The 21,219-nt window shown below is 57.5% G+C and overlaps 1 protein-coding gene across 1 annotated transcript in view; it reads left to right on the forward strand.

Moving 5' to 3' along the window:
- The first annotated feature begins 133 nt into the window (after positions 1-133).
- ANO7 (anoctamin 7) overlaps positions 134-21,219 on the forward strand; it is a 26,761-nt gene continuing 5,675 nt past the window's right edge. The window contains exons 1-22 of the mRNA XM_014446304.2: positions 134-149; positions 508-598; positions 1,661-1,772; positions 2,676-2,733; positions 6,793-6,935; positions 7,669-7,776; positions 8,445-8,581; positions 9,327-9,384; positions 10,097-10,207; positions 11,078-11,243; positions 11,731-11,821; positions 13,008-13,104; positions 14,216-14,359; positions 14,426-14,563; positions 15,200-15,298; positions 15,389-15,491; positions 16,439-16,550; positions 16,834-16,888; positions 18,198-18,295; positions 19,337-19,482; positions 20,782-20,987; positions 21,129-21,218. Coding sequence (XP_014301790.1) covers positions 134-149; positions 508-598; positions 1,661-1,772; positions 2,676-2,733; positions 6,793-6,935; positions 7,669-7,776; positions 8,445-8,581; positions 9,327-9,384; positions 10,097-10,207; positions 11,078-11,243; positions 11,731-11,821; positions 13,008-13,104; positions 14,216-14,359; positions 14,426-14,563; positions 15,200-15,298; positions 15,389-15,491; positions 16,439-16,550; positions 16,834-16,888; positions 18,198-18,295; positions 19,337-19,482; positions 20,782-20,987; positions 21,129-21,218 — 2,379 coding nt within the window. The remainder of the gene's footprint in view (positions 150-507; positions 599-1,660; positions 1,773-2,675; positions 2,734-6,792; positions 6,936-7,668; positions 7,777-8,444; positions 8,582-9,326; positions 9,385-10,096; positions 10,208-11,077; positions 11,244-11,730; positions 11,822-13,007; positions 13,105-14,215; positions 14,360-14,425; positions 14,564-15,199; positions 15,299-15,388; positions 15,492-16,438; positions 16,551-16,833; positions 16,889-18,197; positions 18,296-19,336; positions 19,483-20,781; positions 20,988-21,128; position 21,219) is intronic.

Consider the following 21,219-nt stretch of genomic DNA (forward strand, 5'->3'; position numbering starts at 1 on the left):
GACGAGGGAATGGGCTCCCAGGAGACAGGCGCAGGGCCACGGGAAGGAGGGCTGGGATCCCCTCTTACAGGTGGGCCCTGATACCCAGGAAGTAGCAGAGCTGGTTCTGCAACCTGGGTCCCCTGATGTCCCTATGGGCACAGCACCAGGTGAGGATGACACGAGCCCACCTGTGGCCATCCAGCTGAATTCCACCCCTCCTTTGCCCTCCAGGCCAGCAGCTGGTGGGCACTGAGCTCCCTAAGCAAATAGGGCAGAAAGCAGACGGCAGCATTTGCATGCGGGTGTGCAGGCTCTAGGAAAATGCATTGCCTGTTTGCAGATCTGAGGGCACACCCCCTTTGCAAACAGAGGCAGGTCCTGGGTCCGGGAGCTGGGAGACCTTGCCCAGCCCCGTGCCAGGCACCTCTCCTGCCTGCCCGTTTGCTGAGTTCAGTGAGGACACCAGAGTGGCCGTCACCGCCTGCGCAGGCCTACCAGGACAGGGTCCCACCTAGTCCTCCCCAGGGACCAGCCCAGACTCGCTGCCCGGACCCGGCTCTTGCTGGAAGTGGTCCATGACCTCCGAGGCCTCTTCTGGAAGAAGCCACTGTGCCAGGTGGGGACTGTTCTACATCGCATGGGCACAGGGAGGAAGGTAGGCAGATGGACTCTAGGGAGGCTGGTGAGCACCCCCACCCACCAGGGCTCCAAGGGGTGGATTCTCCAGGGAGGCTGGCACCCCAAGACCTGGCACAGGGCTGGGGGTCATGAGAAGGACCAGGTGCTCAGAGTGGCTTTGTGCAGGGCACCCCAACCCTAGGGAGCCCAGTTTTCCCACCTGTCCAATGAACCCACCACAGAACAGGTTACTCCTGGCCTTTTGCTTGGGGCATCCTCTGTTCTGTCTCTTCTGAACAGAGCACCGAGGAGGCCCCCTCCCCGCCTGCTCACAGCAGTAGGAACGCCCCACACCCACACTGGCTCTGGGGCATCTGGAACCTGGCAGGGTCAGGAGGTGTGGGCACCACGTCTGCCCCTCCAGCCTCAGTCTATCTGGACTAGATGAACGGCTCCCTGTCCCCTCTGGCCTCCCGTGTCTCCACCACCCACATAGCCTCCCAGCTCAGTGACCCTGGTGATGCCACTCAGGGCCACACCAGTTCTGCTGGTGTGAACCACCAGCCCCAGCTCAACTCCAATCCCCTTCCAGGCCACAGGGCTGCTCTCACTCTTTGCCCCACTTTGCCAACCCGTCAACTGGAACCGTGGTGACTGTCCTCCCCACAAAGGGACCCAGAGGGGGGGGGGGAATGCAGACTCAGCACGACCAGGCCCAGGACCCCGAGGAGGAGCCAGGGTCCTGTCTCTGTTAAAGGGTATCGTCTGTCCCCCACAGGCGACAGAAGGAAGAGGGGTACCCGTGCTCCAAGCCCACATGCAGGGCTGAGGGGGAGGTGGGTACTCATCAGACAGACAGACAGACAAGTAGGCAGCTCCCTCGCCCAGTTCTGGGGTCTTCACGTGGTCCCAAGTCAGACGGCCCAGCCTGGCCTGGCCCTGCCTGCAGCCCCTGGGCCCTGTTCTCACCTGTCAGGGGTCTGAGGGCTGTGCGGTGGTGCAGCCACGTCTCACGTGCCCCTCTTTACTCTGGCACCCACCCTGGTCCTGGCGGGTGCAGGAGCGGGATGCTGCGGAGGCGGGCCCCAGAGGAGGACAGTGCTGTCCTGATCGACATGGCCCCGGGGATGGAGAAGGGGGACTCTTACGGAAGCACAGCCAACACCTCACAGGTAACTCTCCATCACCAGGGACCTTGGGTACAGGAGGCCCAGCACAGCCCTTTGGCTCCCCGCCCTGGGCTTCAGGCCATGGTCTAAGGTGGATACTGGAGGGTCTCTGGGCCCCCATGCCCAGAATGGACACAGGGACTCTGGGGACAATGGCTTGCACTGGCCCCGAGCCCCTGGGGTGGATGCTTCCTGGAGATGCCAAACCCTCACCTGTTGCATGGACCTCCAGTGTCCCCAAGCTGCCTGGGAAGAGGGAGGTGTCACAGTTAGGTCGCTGCCTGCCTCGCTGACCCCTGGGATGGCTAGATGAGGCCACTCAGGTGAAGGAGGGGACAGGGTCAGATCCCATCAGCATGGAGGAGAGAGGGGGGGACATTGGGCTCCCATTCCTGGCCCTGGGGACCGGGAGGGTCACAGACACCCTGAGTGAGGCTGTTAGGAGGATTCCTGGTCCTCCTGAGCTTCGTGTCTGCCTCTAGGTGCTGCCCATCCCACCCCCACAGCTGAGAGCAGACACAGGGGCCCTTCCTGCTGCCCCACAACACAGTGTCTGGAGATGGGGGACACAAGGCCTCATTCAGCAGAACAGGATTCCGCCCTCTGGGTGCATGACCACCTCTGGCCATCCACAGGCCACTTACAGGGCAGCCCAACTCCCCTCTAGTCCCTGGAGCCAGCAGGGTGGACACCCTGGGTACTGGCCATGCTGCCTGCAAACCTGACCCTTGCCCACTGCACAGAAGCCAGGGCAGGCAGGAAGGGCGTGGGCTGCCTCATCCTGGATGTGCCTATGGGCCCCCTGCCCACACCCAATGGTGTCTCCCTCCATTCGGCCTTCCGTGTTCCTGGGTGGTCTAGGGCAGGGTGGGGGTGCGTTCTCACGGTGAGGTGCTTTCCTTCCAGCCCGATGGACACCAGGCGGCCACTTGCAGGGTGGGGAACCCTGCCAAGCCCCAGATCGGTGAGCCCTTCCCAGTATCTGCCAGCTGTTCCTGTGTTGGTCCTGGGGGTGGGAACACAGATGGGGCACCCCCAGGTGGTAGGAGAAGGACAGCAGGTCTGGGTCACCATCCTCTGTGACCAGGCTGCCCCTCCCCACCCCAGCACTATCTCCTGAGCCAGCTCTGGTGCCAATTGCTGTGCTGGGAAATGGGGTGTGGGCCCCATGGTGAGCAGAACACAGTCTGGGGGCACAGCAGGAAAGGGGGTTCCTACTGAGGGGCTGGAGCTGAGAGAGCTCTGGAGGGCAGAGTGGAGGCCCATCTCCCTCCTGCTCTGGACTCAGGACAGCTTGGAGTCACCTCAGATTCTTTTTATTTTTTAATTTATTTTTAGAGAGAGGGTAAAGGAGAGGGAGAGAGAGAGATAGAGAAACATCGATGTGAGCGGAATATCGATCAGCTGCCTCCTGCACATCCCCAATGGGGATCAAGCCCACAACCGGGGCATGTGCCTGAACAGGAATCGAACCAGCAACCTTTTGGTGCACAGGACAATGCCCAAAAAACACCAGCCAGGGCTCACCTCAGATTCTTATCTGTTGTACCCCATAGCTTTTCCACCTTCTCCTCACCCCACCCCCACTGCTCCTGTCTGCCCCAAGCCACCATCATCTCTGAGAGGACTGCACCCCACTGGGCTCACCCACCTGACCCTGCCCTCCATGCAGCAAAGATCCTTGTTAATGTGCCCTCACCCCCCACCCACTTACAACAACAACAAAAACAGGAAATACCAAGTGTTGGTAAGGATGCAGATAAATTAGAACCCTGTGCACTGCTAGTGGGAATGTGAAATGGTGCAGCCCCTGTGGGGAACAGTATGGAGGTTCCTCAAAAAATTATGCCCTAACCGGTTTGGCTCAGTGGATGGAGCATCGGCCTGTGGACTGAGGGGTCCCAGGTTCGATTCTGGTCAAGGGCATGTACCTTGGTTGCGGGCACATCCCCAGTGGGGGATATGCAGGAGGCAGCTGATCAATGTTCCTCTGTCATCGATGTTTCTGACTCCCTATCCCTCTCCCTTCCTCTCAGTAAAAAATCGATAAAATATATTTTAAAAAATTTAAACACAGAGTTACCATGTGGCCCAGCAACCCCACTTCTGGAGAGACCCAAAAGAATTGATGATGAACATTTAGGTTGTCTCCATTTGAGGGGAGTGGGGGCTGTTGTGATAACGTCTTGGTGGGCATTCCCAAACACGATTTTGCGTAGTCATAAGTGTTCATCTTTGAGTGGAATTGCCAGGTCACATGGTGACTCAATGTTTAACATTTTGAAGAGCTGCCAAACTGTTTTACAAAGTGACAGCCCATTTTACAAACCATCAGCAATGTGCAAGGCTTCCAGTTTCTCCACGTCCTGTCCAGCACTTACTGTCTGTCTTGATGACAGTCATCCCAGTGGGTGTGAAGTGGCATCTCTATGTGGCTCATGTTTGTAATTTCCTAATGACTCATGATAGTGAGCGTCTCTTCATAGGCTTATTGGCCATTTGTACGTCTTCTTTAGAGAAATGTCTATGCAAAATCTTTGCCCATTTTAAAATTGGGTTCCTTGTCTTCTTATAAAGTTGTAAAAGTTCTTTATGTATTCTGGATACAAGACCCTTATCAGAACACTATTTACAAGTATGTTTTTCTCCCATTCTGTGGGTTGCCTTTTTACTTTCCTGCCACTGTCCTTTGAAGCATATAGGTTGTTCATTTTGACAAAGTCCATCTTATTAATATTCTCTTTTATTGCTGTGCTTTTGGTGTTGTATCTAAGAATCCAGGTCATGAGGATTTATTTCTATATTTTCTCCTGAGTCTTATTATCATTTCATTCTTTTTTAAATATATTTTTATTGATTTCAGAGAAGAAAGGAGAGGAAGAGATAGAAACATCAATGATGAGAGAGAATCATTGATTGGCTGCCTCCTGCATGCCCTACACTGGGGATGGAGCCCACAACCCAGGCATGTGCTCTGTCTGACTGGGAGTCAAACTGTGACCACTTGGTTCATGGGTCAATGCTCAACCACTGAGCAATACCGGTGAGGCCAACTCTGTTCTTTTTCAATATTCTGGATCTCATGTGTTTCCACAGGAAGTTCAAACTTGTCAATTTCTGGGGGCGGGGGGAGCCAGTTGTGGGTTTGATAGGAATTAAGCCTGTAAATCAGTTTGCTATCCTGGCCAGGTTGTCTTCTTCACATGCAACTCATGCACAAGGGATGCTTCACATTTATTTAACTTGTCTTCAATGTATTTCAACATTAGGTAGTTTTCAATGTATAATTCTTTTTTTTTTTAAACATATTTTATTGATTTTTTTTTTTACAGAGAGGAAGGGAGAGAGATAGAGAGCCAGAAACATCGATGAGAGAGAAACATTGATCAGCTGCCTCCTGCACGCCCCCCACTGGGGATGTGCCCGCAACTAAGGTACATGCCCTTGACCGGAATCGAACCCGGGACCCTTGAGTCCGCAGGCCCACGCTCTATCCACTGAGCCAAACCGGTTCTGGCTTCAATGTATAATTCTTGCACATTTTTTTAATTTGTTCCTTTTTTGGTGCTGTTGTATATGGAATTGTTGTTGTAAATGGAATTGTTTTTCTTCATTTCATTTTTGGCTTGTTTATTACTAATATATGGAAATATAATTGATTTTTTAAAAATTTATTTTAGAGATGAAGGGAGAGGGAGAAAGAGAGAGAAAAAATCATAGATGTGAGAGAGAAACATTGATCAGTTGCCTCCCATATGCACCCCGACTGGGGAGTGAACCCACAACCTGGGTATGTGTGCTGACCAAGAATCGAACCATGATGCTTCAGTGCACGGACAACACTCCAAACAACTGAGCCACACTGGCCAGGGCTACAGTTGAAATTTATATGTTGATTTTGTATCTAACAACCTTCTCAAACCTGTTATTAGTTCTAATAGTTTTTGTAGTGAATTCCTTTGGAATATCTATATACAAGATCATGTCCTCTGTAAATAGGTCATTTTACTTTCACATTTAACTGTTTACCCTTTGCAGTGTACTCATTCTTCTTGCTCATCTGCATTTCCATCTGAGAGTATCACCTTTGGCCTCAAGGACTTCCTCCCGTGTCTCCTGTAGAGCAGATGTGCTGGACTTCATTTCCCAGATTTTGATTGTTTGAGGATGTTTTCATTTAGCCTCATCTCTGAAGAACATTTCTACAGAATAAGAATTCCAGTGTTCCGTATTTTCCCCAGCACTTTAAACATGCTATTCTACTGTCCTTTGGCTTCCATGGTTTCTGTTGAGAAATCGGGTGTCCATACTCTTATTGTTCCCTGAAACATAATGGTGTTTTTTCCCCCTCTTTCTCTGTAGTGCACAGCAAAGACACGTTGTCTATGGTTTTTCTAGCTGGAGTTTCTTTATCCTGCTTGGGGATCACTGAGATGTTTTATCCTTTGTATTGATTTTTGTGCCGCGCCAGCATGGCCATGGGTGAACCTGAGAGGGGGCGGTGAAGGATTAGAAAAGACAGACAAGAGAAGAAAGCTGGGGCTGGGTGGGATGCTGCCCTCTCTGATGGAGAGACAGAGTCACGGCCTGCAAACCGAGTCTTTATTTTATAGCCAGATTCCACGAGGCAAAGTAAGGGCGTGGTCAAGATGTTTACAACGTTCTCCTGGGTTTGGAATCTACTCAATTACATGCACCTGATCAAGCTTTGTTTACTCGCTGCACTTCTGCATCCTATATCACTTAACCACCTGGGAGCCGCTCGCCACAATTTTTTTCCCCATCAGATTTAAAAATTCTTGACCATTTTTCTTTAAAAAGTGCTTCTTCCTACTCTCTCTCTCTCTGATTCTCAGATCATATGTGTTGGGCCCTGTGACCATGACCACATGCTCTTGTCTAGAGGGGTAGGCCAGTGTCCCAGTGCTTGACTCCTGCTTCCCACCCAGTACCTGGGTGTCCCAGCTGGGAGACTGGCACCCCTGAGCCTGTCCTCCCTGCTTCTGTCCCTGTTGGTTCCCAGCAGACTTTGTCCTTGTTTGGGAGGAAGACCTGAGGCTGGGTCAGCAGCAGGACAGTGCCACCCAGGACAAGAGAGACACACACAGGGCCTGGCGGGAGACGTTCCTGGATAACCTTCGTGTGGCTGGCCTGCATGTGGACCAGGTACAGGGGCTGGTTGCGGGCAGGGCCCTAGGCTCTGCATCCACTAGGCTTGGGGGCATGACAACAAGTCAAGCCCAGAGTTGTACTGGATGGCCCTCCCCTCAGGTCAAATATCAACCCGTCGTCGCACACCAGCTCGCTCACAGAAGCCAGAGCCCTTCGGATTCACCAGAAAAGCCGCCTGCATCACTGGTGCAGCGCCTGCTGGTGACTCTGCTGTGTTAAAGTGACTGCCTACTTGAGCCAGGGGAGCAGGGCTGCTTGGGCAGTACTCTGAGCTCAGGCCTTGAGGAGGGTTTGCTCATCACAGGGGGTATGGCTGGCATCGGCCCTAGCAGCTTGGTGTCCTCTGTCTGTCGCTGATTGCCTGATTGCCAGACAGGGGCAGGCACCCTGTGCTTGGCTTTCAGAGGCGCTGTCACTTATCAAATAGGTTTAAAACCATGGCTGGTTGGTTGTTAACATGGCTACAGAAACATCTGCCTTTTCCTAAAAGTGTGAATGGACACACACACACAAGGGCACACACCCTTGTGTGCACACACACCCATACACACACACCTATGCACACATGCACGTGCGCGCACACACTGTGTACAAATATTCACCCACATATGCACCCATACAAACATGCACCCATGTGTGTACACATGTACATATATGCACACTGCAAACATGGGCACACATGTACACAGGGCACCCTCAGGCTCTGACAGAGCCCTGGTCCCCACAGCATCATGTACAGGATGAGGACAGCGCTGTGCACTACATCCTCCTCAGCGCCCCCTGGGCCGTGCTCTGCTACTACGCGGAAGACCTGCGCCTGAAGCTGCCCCTGCAGGTACCCGGGAGTGCATGACATGCAGAGAAGGCCTGGAGGTCCCCCCAAGCCAGGGTTACTCATGACTGCACCCCATGTGCTGGGTGCAGTGTCCATTGCTGACAACCTGAGGCTCCCCATTTTGTCCTCAAAGGTCCCTCCTAGCGGCCATCACTGTTCTCCAGGAAGCCTTATTAGGCAGACAGGTGGGGCGGTCATACCCCACAACCATGGCTGCTCTGGGGAGGTAGGGAGGCATGGGCAGTGTGTGCAGCAACCATGGCTTAGTCTAACCACCTGGGCCCTCCAGCTCCGACCCCCACCAGGCTGCCCATTGAGAACCACTGCAGGACGGGGAGGGGCAGCCTGGGGACACAGTGTGACGGGGCAGCGGGTGACCTCCGGATGATGTGCCTGGGGGCTGCTCTGCCACCTACTCTGGATCCCTTTGACCATCATGGCATTTGGTGGACAAAGGGACACGTGACCGTCTGAACCTCCCTACCGTGAAATCTGGGCCTCGGCTGGACCAGCTGAGCCCCCTAGCACCCAGGACCGAGACAGGAAGGGGCTTGCCCGTTCCCTGGCTGAGCCCTTTTGCTGTTGCTCAGTTTGCAAATCTACACACCTCACCCCACCGCATGGCATCGTGCTCAGGGGTGGGAGGAACAAGTGATGATCCTTTCCAGGAGCTGCCCAACCAGGCCTGCAACTGGTCGGCCAGCCTGCTGCAGTGGCTGGGCATCCCCAATGTCCTGCTGGAGGACGTGCCCGATGTGCCCCCCGAGTGTTACTCCTGCCAGTTCAAAGTGAGCAAGCTGTCGAGGTGAGAGACAGTGGCCCTGCTGTGCCCGCGGGACAGCTTCACACGGTGCCCAGGGCTGGGGGACACAGCCAGGGATGCGTGCATGAGAGGTCAACGGGTGACAGATCTTAACCTCCAGAACCTTCTCCTTTCTGGGGCTTGTTAACCAGGGAGCGTGAGTGGCAGGTGGGCAAGTTTCTGTGCACGTCCACTTCAGTCAGGACAGGCAGCTTGTGCTGCGGACAAACGTTCCCCAAGCCTCAGTTGCTGGCCACACGGCCCATGTCCTACTCAATGACATGTCCGTGGTGGGTGGCAGGGTCTCCCAGGCCCAGGTGGCTGGAGGCCCTCCTCTCACAAACGAGGCAGAAGATGGTCGTGGTCAGTCCTCACTGGCTGCTGGTGGCACCTCTCCTGTGTGTGTGTGTCACATGGCACACCTATGTTTGGTGCTCCAATGCACATGGAAGCCACGGGCTCCTTGGTGACCCTGGGGCTTTCCCACTGTCCTGCCCTCTGCCAGCCTCTGTCCCGGATGGAGGATGTCTATGACTTCTGGACAATGTTCTGTGACCTCCTGCCTCCAGGAAGGAAAAGACAAAAATGGGACTTGATTCTGCGTGGGGGGTGGAGGGTGGGGTGGGGGTGGAAAGGGGATGGTGGCTGTTCCCCAGTGTGCGAGGAGAAATCATGAGTGTGGTCAATGTGTGTGTGTGTGTGTGTCCCTGCCTTTGTGGACTCTTCTGCACTTTTCACATGCCCACAGGTTCCTCAGGAGTGACGACCAGGACACCTTCTTCACCTGCACCAACAGGCACCAGATCGTGAGTGGGGGTCCCCACTGCAGTCCCCACACCCTGACCCGGCTCAAAGGAGCCTGAGGTCGGGACACAGGAAAGCTCTCCTGTGATTGGAGCACTGAGGCCAGGGCTGGGGGCTGGAGACTTAGGGGTGCCCCCTCATTGAACTCAGTGCCCCCGCGGGAGCCCCCAGGGCTCAGGATGGATATCTGGTTATGAACTTGTGGGACAGGCAGCCACGGCTACTGACCCAGGTGGATGTGGGTCCTGCTGGTCAGTGAGGAAGAGAGCCGAGGGTCAGAGTATCGTGCCTGAGAAGGGTGGGCTGAGCCAGCCACTCCAGGGTCTGTGACAGGAAGAGGCTTTGGACAGGCCTGCCTAGGCCACCCCCTGCTGGCCACCAAAGGGACAGAGCCCACGCCTGACACAGCCGTCCAACTGGAGGCTGGCCCTGCCCAGAGCCAGGAGCTGGGGTCAAATCCAAGCCCGACTCCTGTGCGCCCCCAATCTGGCCCAGGGTTGTGATTGTACAGTGGAGAGTGACCGTCCCACCTCAGGGGTGTGGGGTGTATGAGCCGGGGACAGGAGGGAGATCTGGGCGCACAAAGTGTTCTCTTCATTTGTCACCAGAGGCTGTGGGAGGCTGTCCGTGGGCTCAGCCCCAAGATGGGAGGGCCAGGATGTCCCTACCCTGCCATCACATGACAGGTGACCAGTGCCCCCCCCACCCCCCCAGCTGTTTGAGATCCTGGCCAAGACCCTGTACGGCCATGAGAAGAAAGGTCTGTTTGGGATCGACCAGCTGCTGTCCCAGGGCGTCTTCAAGGCAGCCTTCCCCCTGCACGAGGTGAGACCTGGGGGCTGGAGAGGCTGTGATGGGGGTCTCGGACCCAGGCATGGGCTGAGTTCCTAGATGAGGGGTCTTGCTGTCACCTGTCGGGTCAGCTGTAGCCAGACAGGAAGCCTGTAATGTGACCAGGCCATGCTGCTGTTCAAGGTCCTGGGCAGCCAGGCACTGCCCTCTCAGCACACGAGAGGCCCAACAGCTGCATCTTCATGGGGGAGACAGTGAGGTCCCCTATGCTCCCCAAATCTGGGTAAACTGAACAGTGAAGGGGCGCTCACCTTCGTCCTGACAAAATGTCCACCGAGGTCTGGAGGCTGTTTATGCCCCTCACACCCGCAGCTGCCCACCGAATTCAGAGCTGCAGGAAGGGGCAGCAGGGTGGAGGGCAGGGTCAGGCCTGCAGCTGCTGTGTGAGGTACCGAGGGGCCACCTGAGGACATGGAGCGGAATGGCCAGCTCCACTTTGGCTGTGGGGCATCCCTCTTCCCGCCTCTGGCCAGAGCACAGGACGCACAGCGCCTGGCACAGCCGGCCTCACTTGCCTGGTGCTCGGCGGGTAGCACAGCCCCAGGCTGCAAAAGCCCACCCACCCAGAGATGCCAATCCATCCTGGACCACAGCCGCAGCTCCTCCTGGACGCAGACCCCGGGACCCCCGGGAGGCCGAGGTGCCCAGCTCAGATGCCTCTCCCAGAGAGGCCTTCCTAGATGCCCCCGGGACCCAAACATAACTGTCATCCTCGAGCAGCAACCCTGCGTCCAGGACACCAGGCACGTGGCCTTGCCCAGCGCTGAAGGCCTACACTTAGAATAGGGCCCGGTAGGATGCCCAGACCAGCCTGAGTCCCGCCCACTGGCTTCTCGTCCCCAGGGCCCCTTCACAACACCCCCTGAGGGCCCGTGGGCCCCTGGCCTCAACCAGCGGCAGGTCCTGTTCCAGTACTGGGCCCGCTGGCGCAAGTGGCACAGGTACCAGCCTCTGGACCACGTGCGCAGGTACTTCGGGGAGAAGGTGGCCCTCTACTTCGCCTGGCTGGGTAAGTCCCACCCACTGCCCCTTGGGGCCTCCTGGGCCCCCGACTTTAGTCTTCAGGGTAATAGTCTCCAAGAGGGGAGCAAGCACTGGGGCTGGGCTGCCAGCGTGCTGATCCCTCCTAGGCCAACACAGCCACTGGCCCAGGGCGTCTTCACACCCCAGTGAGGGCCTGGGAACCCCCTTCTGCAGGTGGGCCTCCCCACTCCAGCCACCAGACCCGGCCCATGAGGCCTTGGTCATGTGGTGGGGGCTGCAGAGCCCAGGACAGAGGCTAGGACAAAGGGGCTGCCAGGGGGACCTCTGAGGACTGTCCCCCTCACGACTGCCTCCCAGATGGCCCCAAACCCTGCTGGTTGGAGGTGGGTCTCTGGGGGACAACTGTGTCTGTGCAGACCCCCACCCGGCACTCAGCCCAGCGCTGGGTGCACAGACCCATCATGGTTGCTGACAGCTGGCTCCTGGCACCCCTACCTGGCTCCCCTCTGCAGGGTTCTACACAGGCTGGCTCCTGCCAGCGGCCGTGGTGGGCACGCTGGTATTCCTGGTGGGCTGTTTCATGGTGTTCTCAGACACACCCACGTAAGTGCCCTCTCCCCTCAGCTCCCAGGCCTCACCCTGTGTCTCCGGGGAGGGTGGAAGGGGGACCCCCACCTGCCAGACCCTGTGCAGAGCTGGGGGTGGAGGTGAACATGAGCACCTCCCGCCTTCCTGGATCTGGCTGGAAGGGTGACAGGTAGATAGGGGTGCTCCAGAGACTGACCATCGGACAGGTGTGACCTCAGGCTGACACAGGTGAACAGGTGTGTTCCCACACTGATACGTGTGCTCCAGACTGACACAGGTAGACAGGTGTGTTTCCAGGATGACACAGGTAGACAGGTGTGTTTCCAGGATGACACAGGTAGACAGGTGTGTTTCCAGACTGACACAGGTAGACAGGTATGCTTCCAGGATGACACAGGTAGACAGGTGTGTTTCCAGGATGACACAGGTAGACAGGTGTGTTTCCAGGATGACACAGGTAGACAGGTGTGTTTCCAGACTGACACAGGTAGACAGGTATGCTTCCAGGATGACACAGGTAGACAGGTGTGTTTCCAGACTGACACAGGTAGACAGGTATGCTTCCAGGATTACACAGGTAGACAGGTGTGTTTCCAGGATGACACAGGTAGACAGGTGTGTTTCCAGGATGACACAGGTAGACAGGTGTGTTTCCAGGATGACACAGGTAGACAGGTGTGTTTCCAGAATGACACAGGTAGACAGGTATGTTTCCAGAATGACATAGGTAGACAGGTATGTTTCCAGGATGACACAGGTAGACAGGTGTGTTTCCAGGATGACACAGGTAGACAGGTGTGTTTCCAGAATGACACAGGTGGACAGGTGTGTTTCCAGGATGACACAGGTAGACAGGTGTGTTTCCAGGATGACACAGGTAGACAGGTGTGCCCCTAGAATGACACAGGTAGACAGGTGTGCTTCTAGGATGACACAGGTAGACAGGTGTGCTTCCAGACTAATTGTATTGGTACCCTTGTTTCTTGGAATAGTGTAAGCTTTTCTTTTAATAAACAAAAGACAGGGCTTGAATTTTACTTTATTATGGAGCTGAAATTTCAAAAAGTTATCTCAAAAATTATCATTGCATATATTTTAAAGAAATGCTGGGCCTGGCAAGGGAGTGGCGGGAGGGAGAGGACAAGGGGCAGACCAGGTAGGAAGGGGTCCCCGTGCTCCAGCACCCCCCTCCACTCTGCAGGCAGGAGCTGTGCAGCAGCGCCGATAGCTTCCAGATGTGCCCACTCTGCCTCAACTGCCCCTTCTGGCTGCTCTCCAGCGCCTGCGCCCTGGTCCAGGTACGAGGAAGGGTGGGCGAAGGGAGGAAGGCAGCCCCCTGGGTCCTGGTCCTGCCCCCCCTGTGACCCCAGCTCTGTGGTGATGTCTGCACCTGGCGTGGGGTTGGGACTGGTGCGCCCCTTGGCGGAGTGCCTGCACCAGTTGGTGCCCAGAGGTGGGCCCTTACTCTTGTTGCTGTTATTGTCTGTAACTGACCAAGAGGAACCAGAGGACCCCCAAAGGCAGGCACAGCTGAGCCCCCAGCTTAAGAGGTGGGGGCAGCTAGCTCCTCGGAGGCCTTGGGCCCGGTGGGCCCCCACAGCCGCCCAGCACACTGTGGGGTATTAGCTTTTCTTTGTGGCCTCACCTGCAGCCCCCACACACCGGGCTTGGAGCTCTTGGTGCATTGTTGGGGCCCAGACCAGACACACCTTTGACACACTCCTGGCACCGTCTGTACCGTTTCCCAGGGCTGCTCTAACACATTCCTGTTCTTGAAACAACAGGAATTACTTTCCCGCAGCTCAGAGGCCAGAAGTCCAAACTCTGGGTGTTAACAAGGCTGGCTTCCCCTGGCCTGTTCCCTGCCTTGCTCTTACTTCTGGTGGCTGCACCACCCCAATTTCTGCCTCTGTGTTCACGTGGCCTTTCCCTCTGGGCACCTGTGCCTATCCCCCTTCTCTTCTGTCACAAGGATTTGCCCCTAAACCGGGGTACTTTCATGTAGAGACCCCACCTTAATTACACACACAAAGGCCCTTGTTCCAAATAAGCTTACCTTCCAGGTGGGGGCCACAATCCAGTCCACTACAGTCCACCCTCTGGCCCCCAAAACGTCAGGTTCGTGCAAAATACAGTCACTCCAACCCAACATCCCCAAGTTCTAAACTCAAGTCCAAAAATCTCCCAAATATCAACAGCTCAAAAAGTCCAGAATCTCACCTACATCACCTAAGTCGTTATGGGGGAGACTCGGGTGTGGCCGTCCTGGGGCAACATCCCACTATCTGCTGCCCCATGCCGGGGAACAAGTCGCCTGCTTGCACAATACGATGCGTTGCTCAAGGGAGAAACTGAGGCACAGAGGGGCCAGCAGTCGAAGCGAGTGTGAACCATGCGCCCCGCCCGCAGGCCGGCCGGCTCTTCGACCACGGCGGCACCGTCTTCTTCAGCGTGTTCATGGCCCTGTGGGCAGTGCTGCTCCTGGAGTACTGGAAACGCAAGAGCGCCACGCTGGCCTACCGCTGGGGCTGCTTCGACTACGAGGACATCGAGGTGGGTCGGTCCCCAGACCGTGGCCACTGCCCACGAGGCCGCCACTAAGCATTGGCTTCCTTCCAGGAGAGGCCGCGGCCTCAGTTTGCTGCCTCGGCCCCCACGACAGCCCTGAACCCCATCACCGGCGAGGAGGAGCCCTACTTCCCCAAGAGGAGCCGTATGCGCCGCGTGCTGGCCGGCTCCGTGCTGGTGCTGATGATGGTGAGGGTCCTGCCATCCTCCCTCCCTTCACGCCCCTTCCTCCTGAGCTGCTGGGGGCAGCTGTTGTCCCCCCTACTCCTGGGACCCGGGAGACACTTGCTGCCGCAGAAAGGCCTTCGTGTGCCTGGGCTCCAGAGAAGGGGCCAAGCTCAGGGCCAGGGCAGGGGGTCTGGGTTATAAGACGTGAATGTGTGTGGGCAGGGACTCCCAGAATGTTTCCCCACGGATGTGGGCTTGGGGCATCTTCAAGCATGGGGGGGATCCCGGCAGGGGGTTCCTCCAGCCAAAGGGGCTCCCTAGCATGACCCTCCCTTCCCCTCCCCTTCCAAGATGGCAGGAATTCCCAAGTTTTGGCCGGTGGGAGAGCAGGGTGGGGGGCTGGATGGTTGATTCTCAGCACTTGGGACCAAGAACAACGCACAGTGGCTCCCTTGACACCCGGATATCGCCCACCTGTAATTCTAAATGGCCTCCCAGCCCTCTCCCTCCCCAGCTCCCCATCCTGCCTCCCTGTCCCTCCAACAACCCACTGGAAGAAGCACGGAGCACAGCCAGGCCTATAAGTGGGGGCTGTGGCCTGAGGGTGCTGGAGTCCCAGGCCTAGGCGTGGGGGCTCATGCACTTGGTCACCCATAGGTGGCAGTGGTGGTCATGTGCCTCGTGTCCATCATCCTGTACCGCGCCATCATGGCCATCCTGGTGTCCAGGTCTAACAACACCCTCCTGGCAGCCTGGGTGAGCCTCCACTGCCTGCTCCTGCTGGGGGGGGGGGGGATGGCTCGGGACCACCCCCAGCACCAGCTCTGACCCACCACCTGTCACCAGGCTTCTCGCATTGCCAGCCTCACAGGCTCCGTGGTGAACCTGGTCTTCATCCTTGTTCTCTCCAAGATCTACGTGGCCCTGGCCCACATCCTGACAAGATGGGGTGAGTGGCCAAGGCTGAGTGACTCAGGACCATCCCAGCCCTGCTGCCCGAGGCAGAACACACTTCCTTGCAGATCACAGGGTCCTCCAGTCTGAATGAGGCACAGATGGGATGTGAGACCCGCCCCCAACTGTGAGCAGTACCTGCGGGTGGAGACAGGAGGGTCCTCTGGGGCACCCAGGCCTTGCCCTGCTGCTGGGGTGCCCTTACCCTACCCCTACCCCGTGTAGAGGGCTGTTCGAAGCTGAGCTCCCCTGGGATGGTCTGCCCAGCCCAGGCCCCCCTGTGTGCCCCTGCTTTCTCAGTGTCTGAGAGAGAACTAGAGGTGGCTGCAGAGTGAACTCCTTCCTTCTCCTCCTCTGCCCGCCCCCACTGCCTGCCTCTCTCCCCACTTTCTCTACTCTCCCATTTCCTAAAGGCAAAAGCCAATGAACCAGTTCATTCATTCCACACATTGTCTATTAGCAGCCCTGGTCTAGGAGTGGGACAGAGAGCTCAGTGTCCACCTGGGGGGAGCCTTCGGGTGGGCAGGTGTCCCAGGGAGCCCCCACCGTGTTCCTGCAACAGCAGGGCCATGTGCATCCCGTTTCCGGCCTCGGGCGTCCCCTCCAATTCACCTTTTATGCCCCGACCTCTGTCTCAGCACCGGCTTTCCAGGAACGGTCACCCCAGCCTCAGAATGTCACTCCGCTCGGCCTCTGGCTACTCTCTGTGCCCTGCCATTTCACCCTCAGCATTGCTGTGGCTTATCACCTGCCAGCTCTTCCTGCACCAACATAACGTTTTTAGATGATTTTGAAATTAGAACTTGAGGAAAGCTGCCCTCTGCCCCCTTCCTGAACGAGTTTCTGTCCAATATCTGGGCAACACGGCTTTCCTCACTCCCTGGACGGGTGAGGTGGTTACAGGGCTGGGCTGTGGGGGACTGAGCGAGCCTCTCTGCCCAGAAATGCACCGGACGCAGACCAGGTTTGAGGACGCCTTCACCCTCAAGGTGTTCATCTTCCAGTTCGTCAACTTCTATTCCTCGCCCATCTACATCGGCTTCTTCAAGGGCAGGTCAGCACGGCTTCCCCTGGCCGCACCTCACCCTGAGCCCTGCTCCTGCGCTGCCCCAACCCATGTGGCCCCAGAGGCTCAGGAGGGTGGGGATGACAGTCCAGGAGGCCTGGTGGGACAGCAGCTGTCCTGGCTCAGGCCTCAGAGCAAATGCAGCAAGGGAGATAGTGGGGGGAGAGGGAGGGGCAGCTGATGCACCTCCTCACTTGCAGCCTCAGGGGAGAGGGAGGGGCAGCTGATGGCACCTCCTTACTTGCGGCCTCAGGACCTCCATTTCCTCTAGGTTTGTGGGGTACCCAGGCAGCTACCACACCTTGTTTGGGGTTCGCAACGAGGAGGTAAGTGTGTAGGGACTGACACCCACAGGTCCTGCCCCCTAACCTCCATCAGAATGTTAATTTGCAGGGATTCTTTCTGCCCTCCCCCCTCACAATCGCAACTGCCCCAGGACCCCCACAGCAGGCTCTTCATAGCATTCTCAGACCCCCACCTGGAACAGCACCCACACAACACAATCGTGTCCTCATGTGTCACCCTTTCCCCACGCTGACCTGACTTGTGAATCAGGTCAGCGTGGGGAAAGGGTGACGCTTCCACTGCCCAGAGCTCCGCTGGGAACATAGAGGCTGGTGACTCTCCCAGGGTTCGGAGCCCACTGTGGGCACCTGGGCTTGCCCTGCCCACCCTCATAGACACTGACGAAAGCCCCTTGAGATCCCCAGGCATCTGGCTCCTCACTGGCTGAGGGCACAGCCTGGGTGGAGCTGGAACAGTGCACAGGTGGTCTCTGGGCCAGGGCGGCGGGGCTCCAACTGCTCCGCCGAGTGCCTCACCTGGAAGACCCTCTCCTGTCTGGCCGGAAAGGCTCCCTCCTTCCCATGGGTCTGGTCTGTGACCCAACCCCACTGCCTGCAAAGCGGCCAACCCCGAGGAACAGTCTAGCTTCACATGAGCGGGGAGGGGCTTTTCAGGGACTGGGCAGCTGGGACCCCAACTCAGGGGGCTTTTGGTCACCAGTGGGAAAAGTTCCCAACGCACACTGGCTTAACGAAAACAGAGTTCCTTCCCGTCGGTTCCGATAATGAAACCGGTCAGGCCCTGTGGGCTCAGGTGGGGCTGGGTGCAGGCGTCTGAACAAGGCTGCCCGACTTCCCCAGCACTGGCCTTGTGCTCGGTCAGGTTCTCCCAACCCCTGGGAGGCCAACATCCCAACAGCACAGGCCGACGCCCTCTTGCTTGCGACCCCTGTGCAAGGTATGCTGTCTCAGGAGCCCCCCCTAACGCCCCCGTGCACCTCTCACTGGCTGGAATTGCTGAGGCTAATAGTGGGTCCTCCCTGGAGCCACGGGGCCAGCATCAGCCTCATGCCATGTGGGTCTCCAAAGAAAACCTGGGTGCCCTGCAGCAGTGGCCCTGGTCATTCCCACGCACCGTCCACCAGGTGGACCTTGGGGAGACAGTGGGGGGGCTTCGGTGAGGTCTGGGGGGGGTGGGGGGACTTCGGTGAGGTCTGGGGGGTGGGTCTGTGCAATCCATGGCATATCTGAAGGGGAGAGGGACATGGCAAGGGCCACCTTTCAGGGTTAGAGGAGGTTGGGTGGGGAGGAGACCCCCTCCCCTGCACTAACCTGGAGCTTGGCTGTGCAGTGTGCGGCAGGAGGCTGTCTCATCGAGCTGGCTCAGGAGCTCCTGGTCATCATGGTGGGCAAGCAAATCATCAATAATGTGCAGGAGATTCTCGTCCCGTGAGTCCCCCACTTGCCCTGGGCAGCATCCAGGGACCCTGGGACTGGGAGTGTCTAGGGCAGTAGCCCCAGCCCAGTCCCAACCTGGAAAAGAGGTGGAGGGAAGCCAGGTGGGCCCCTCCTGGACCTGGCTGTCTCACCTGCAGGGGAGGGGAGGGTCTGCCCTGCCATCTGCCCCATGGGCTCTGTGACACCTGCAACCTGTGGTTGCCGTGTCAGCATATTGCGTTCTTTTGTCCTGGCCAGCTTCGTTGAGGGAGGAGGCCCATCCTTTCTGTAGCCCCTGTGGCCAGGACACTCTGCAGCACCCCCAGCCAAGGCAGCACCAGAGGGGGGGTCCAGGCGAGGCCCCCAGCCTCAGGTTCCCTGCCACTGGGGTCCTTTCTCCCCAATGCCACCCCCACTGGCACCACTGTGCTTCCCATCCAAGCAACTGGACCCCCTCCCAGGCAAGAGCCCTTGCAATGAATGCCCAAGGCTGGGCCCAACCTGGACATCTTGCCATCTCTCCCGCACACCTGATCTCCCACAGACAGCATGGACTCCCCTGCGCACCTTGAACTGTAGCTGTGGGACCTTAGCCAGCCCATGCCTCTCTTTGGGTGCAGTCAGTGCTGTGCAGCTGAATTCCAGGAGATCATGAGTTTGGGGTGTAGTTGGTGCCTGGAGGGGCTGGATGCGTGCTGACAACGCGACATACACTTATTCCCCTACATATGACAAAGTAACAAGCACACATGCTCCCACTGACACAGCGATGTCCTCATCTGCTCACTTCCACCTGGACATACCTCTTGGCACCTCTTTGCATGTCCCAGGAGAAACCCATCCCCCCAAAGCTTTCACGAACAATGGGGCACTGCAGGAGAGCTGGGGGAGGGGCTACCCCCAGAAGGAGGCAGATGCGCTTGAGGGTTCTACAAGGCCTGGCCAGCCTGCTGTGCGGGTCCCAGGGTCCAGACCCTCTCCCTGCTGCCTTCAAACTGTAGAACAACCAGCTGGAGGAGCAAAAGCTATTTTCCTGGGTGTTTCCACCTCCAGGAAGCTCACGGGCTGGTGGCAGAAGTTCCGGCTTCGCTCCAAGAAGAGGAAGGTGGGGGCTTCAGCTGCTGCCAGCCAGACGCCCTGGGAGGCAGACTATGAGCTCCTGCCCTGTGAGGGCCTATTTGATGAGTACCTCGAAATGGGTAGGTGCCCCTGGGGGCCTCCAGCCTCAACATTCCTCTGTCTCCCTTGAAACATGATGTGGGTGGGGACAGAGGGTCCCTAGTGGAGCCAACCTACAAAGGATCCCGAAAGGACCTGGGATCGCAGTGGGGAGTGCCCGGGAAAGGCAGGCTGGAGATGGGAAGGGACAGCGCCCTGGGCACAGAGGTTGTGAAGAGGACTGGGGGCAGTTGATGGAGCTCTCCTGGAGTGGCCTTAGTCCCCCACCCCAGTAGGCATCTGCTAGAGCCTCCTGTAGGAGCTAGGAAGGAAGCCGGGTGCTCAGGAGACCAGGCACTAGGGGTGGGGACAACTGCCCCTGAGAGTAAGCCTGCACCTAGGAGGCGACCGGCCTCAGGTCCCCTGACCACTGGAGTCCCATATGGGAGTTGATTCCAGAAAATTTCTTGATGCCCACACTCTTTGCCAGACCCTCAACTGTGCCCTCTACAGGTGGTGGCCGGTGCCTGTACTCATTTCCTGCACGGGATGGTGCTCTTTTGGGGGACAGGATGTTTGTCCCAGCAGCCCAAGGTCTTACTCTGAGATCATGGCACACTTCAATGGAAAGTGTTGCATCTGAGTCAAACAATCACTGAGCTCCCTGGCAGCCACAGCAAAAGGGGCGATAGTAGTTGCATCGGTCCCTGGACAAGAGGGAGCAAACAGTTCACGTGCATTTTCTTTTTTTTTTTTTTTTAATATATTTTATTGATTTTTTACAGAGAGGAAGGGAGAGAGATAGAGAGTTAGAAACATCGATGAGAGAGAAACATCGATCAGCTGCCTCCTGCACATCTCCCACTGGGGATGTGCCCGCAACCCAGGTACATGCCCTTGACCGGAATCGAACCTGGGACCTTTCAGTCCGCAGGCCGACGCTCTATCCACTGAGCCAAACAGGTTTTGGCCACGTGCATTTTCATGATAATGTGTGAGTGGGGTTGACCTTGTGTGGCCCTACGCCACTGGACAGCAGGCGATGGGACCAAGGCTCTTCTTAGTATTTTACAGAGGAGCCAGCTGCTCCGAGAGGGGTAAATGGAGAAGGCCGGCCTAAAATCTACTCCCTTTCCTGCCAGAAGCCCACAGGGGAGGAGAGAGAATCCCAGACCTCAGGGAGCCCAGGGAGGCCCATGCCCCTCGTGCAGCTCTGTGGAGCAGTTAGGGGCAGTCAGGGAGGCATCGTGGGAGTAGGGGCCCTGGGGCTACGCCTAGGAAATGAATCAGAGCAGAAGCTGGCGGGCGGGGACAGCCTGAGGTGACACCTGCGCCCACAGTGCTGCAGTTCGGCTTCGTCACCATCTTCGTGGCTGCCTGTCCGCTGGCGCCGCTCTTCGCGCTGCTCAACAACTGGGTGGAGATCCGCCTGGACGCGCGCAAGTTCGTGTGCGAGCGCCGGCGCCCAGTGGCCGAGCGCGCGCAGGATGTGGGCATCTGGTTCCCCATCCTGGCTGGCATCACGCACCTGGCGGTCATCAGCAACGTGAGCGAGGGGTGGGGGGAGGTCAGGGAGGCTGTGCGGGGCTCCTCGGGGACCGGGTTCTGTGGGATGGGGCGGGGGCTCCTCGGGGCGGGGCTCCGCGGGGCGGGGGGAATCGGTCCACGCTGACCGCCCGGCGCCCAGGCCTTGCTGCTGGCCTTCTCCTCCGATTCCTGCCGCGGCACCTATTACCGTTGGACCCGGGCCGGGGACCTGCGGGGCTTCGTCAACTTCA

This window comes from Myotis lucifugus, unplaced genomic scaffold (assembly GCF_000147115.1).
Source record: "Myotis lucifugus unplaced genomic scaffold, Myoluc2.0 scaffold_5, whole genome shotgun sequence".
Lineage (NCBI taxonomy): Eukaryota > Metazoa > Chordata > Mammalia > Chiroptera > Vespertilionidae > Myotis > Myotis lucifugus.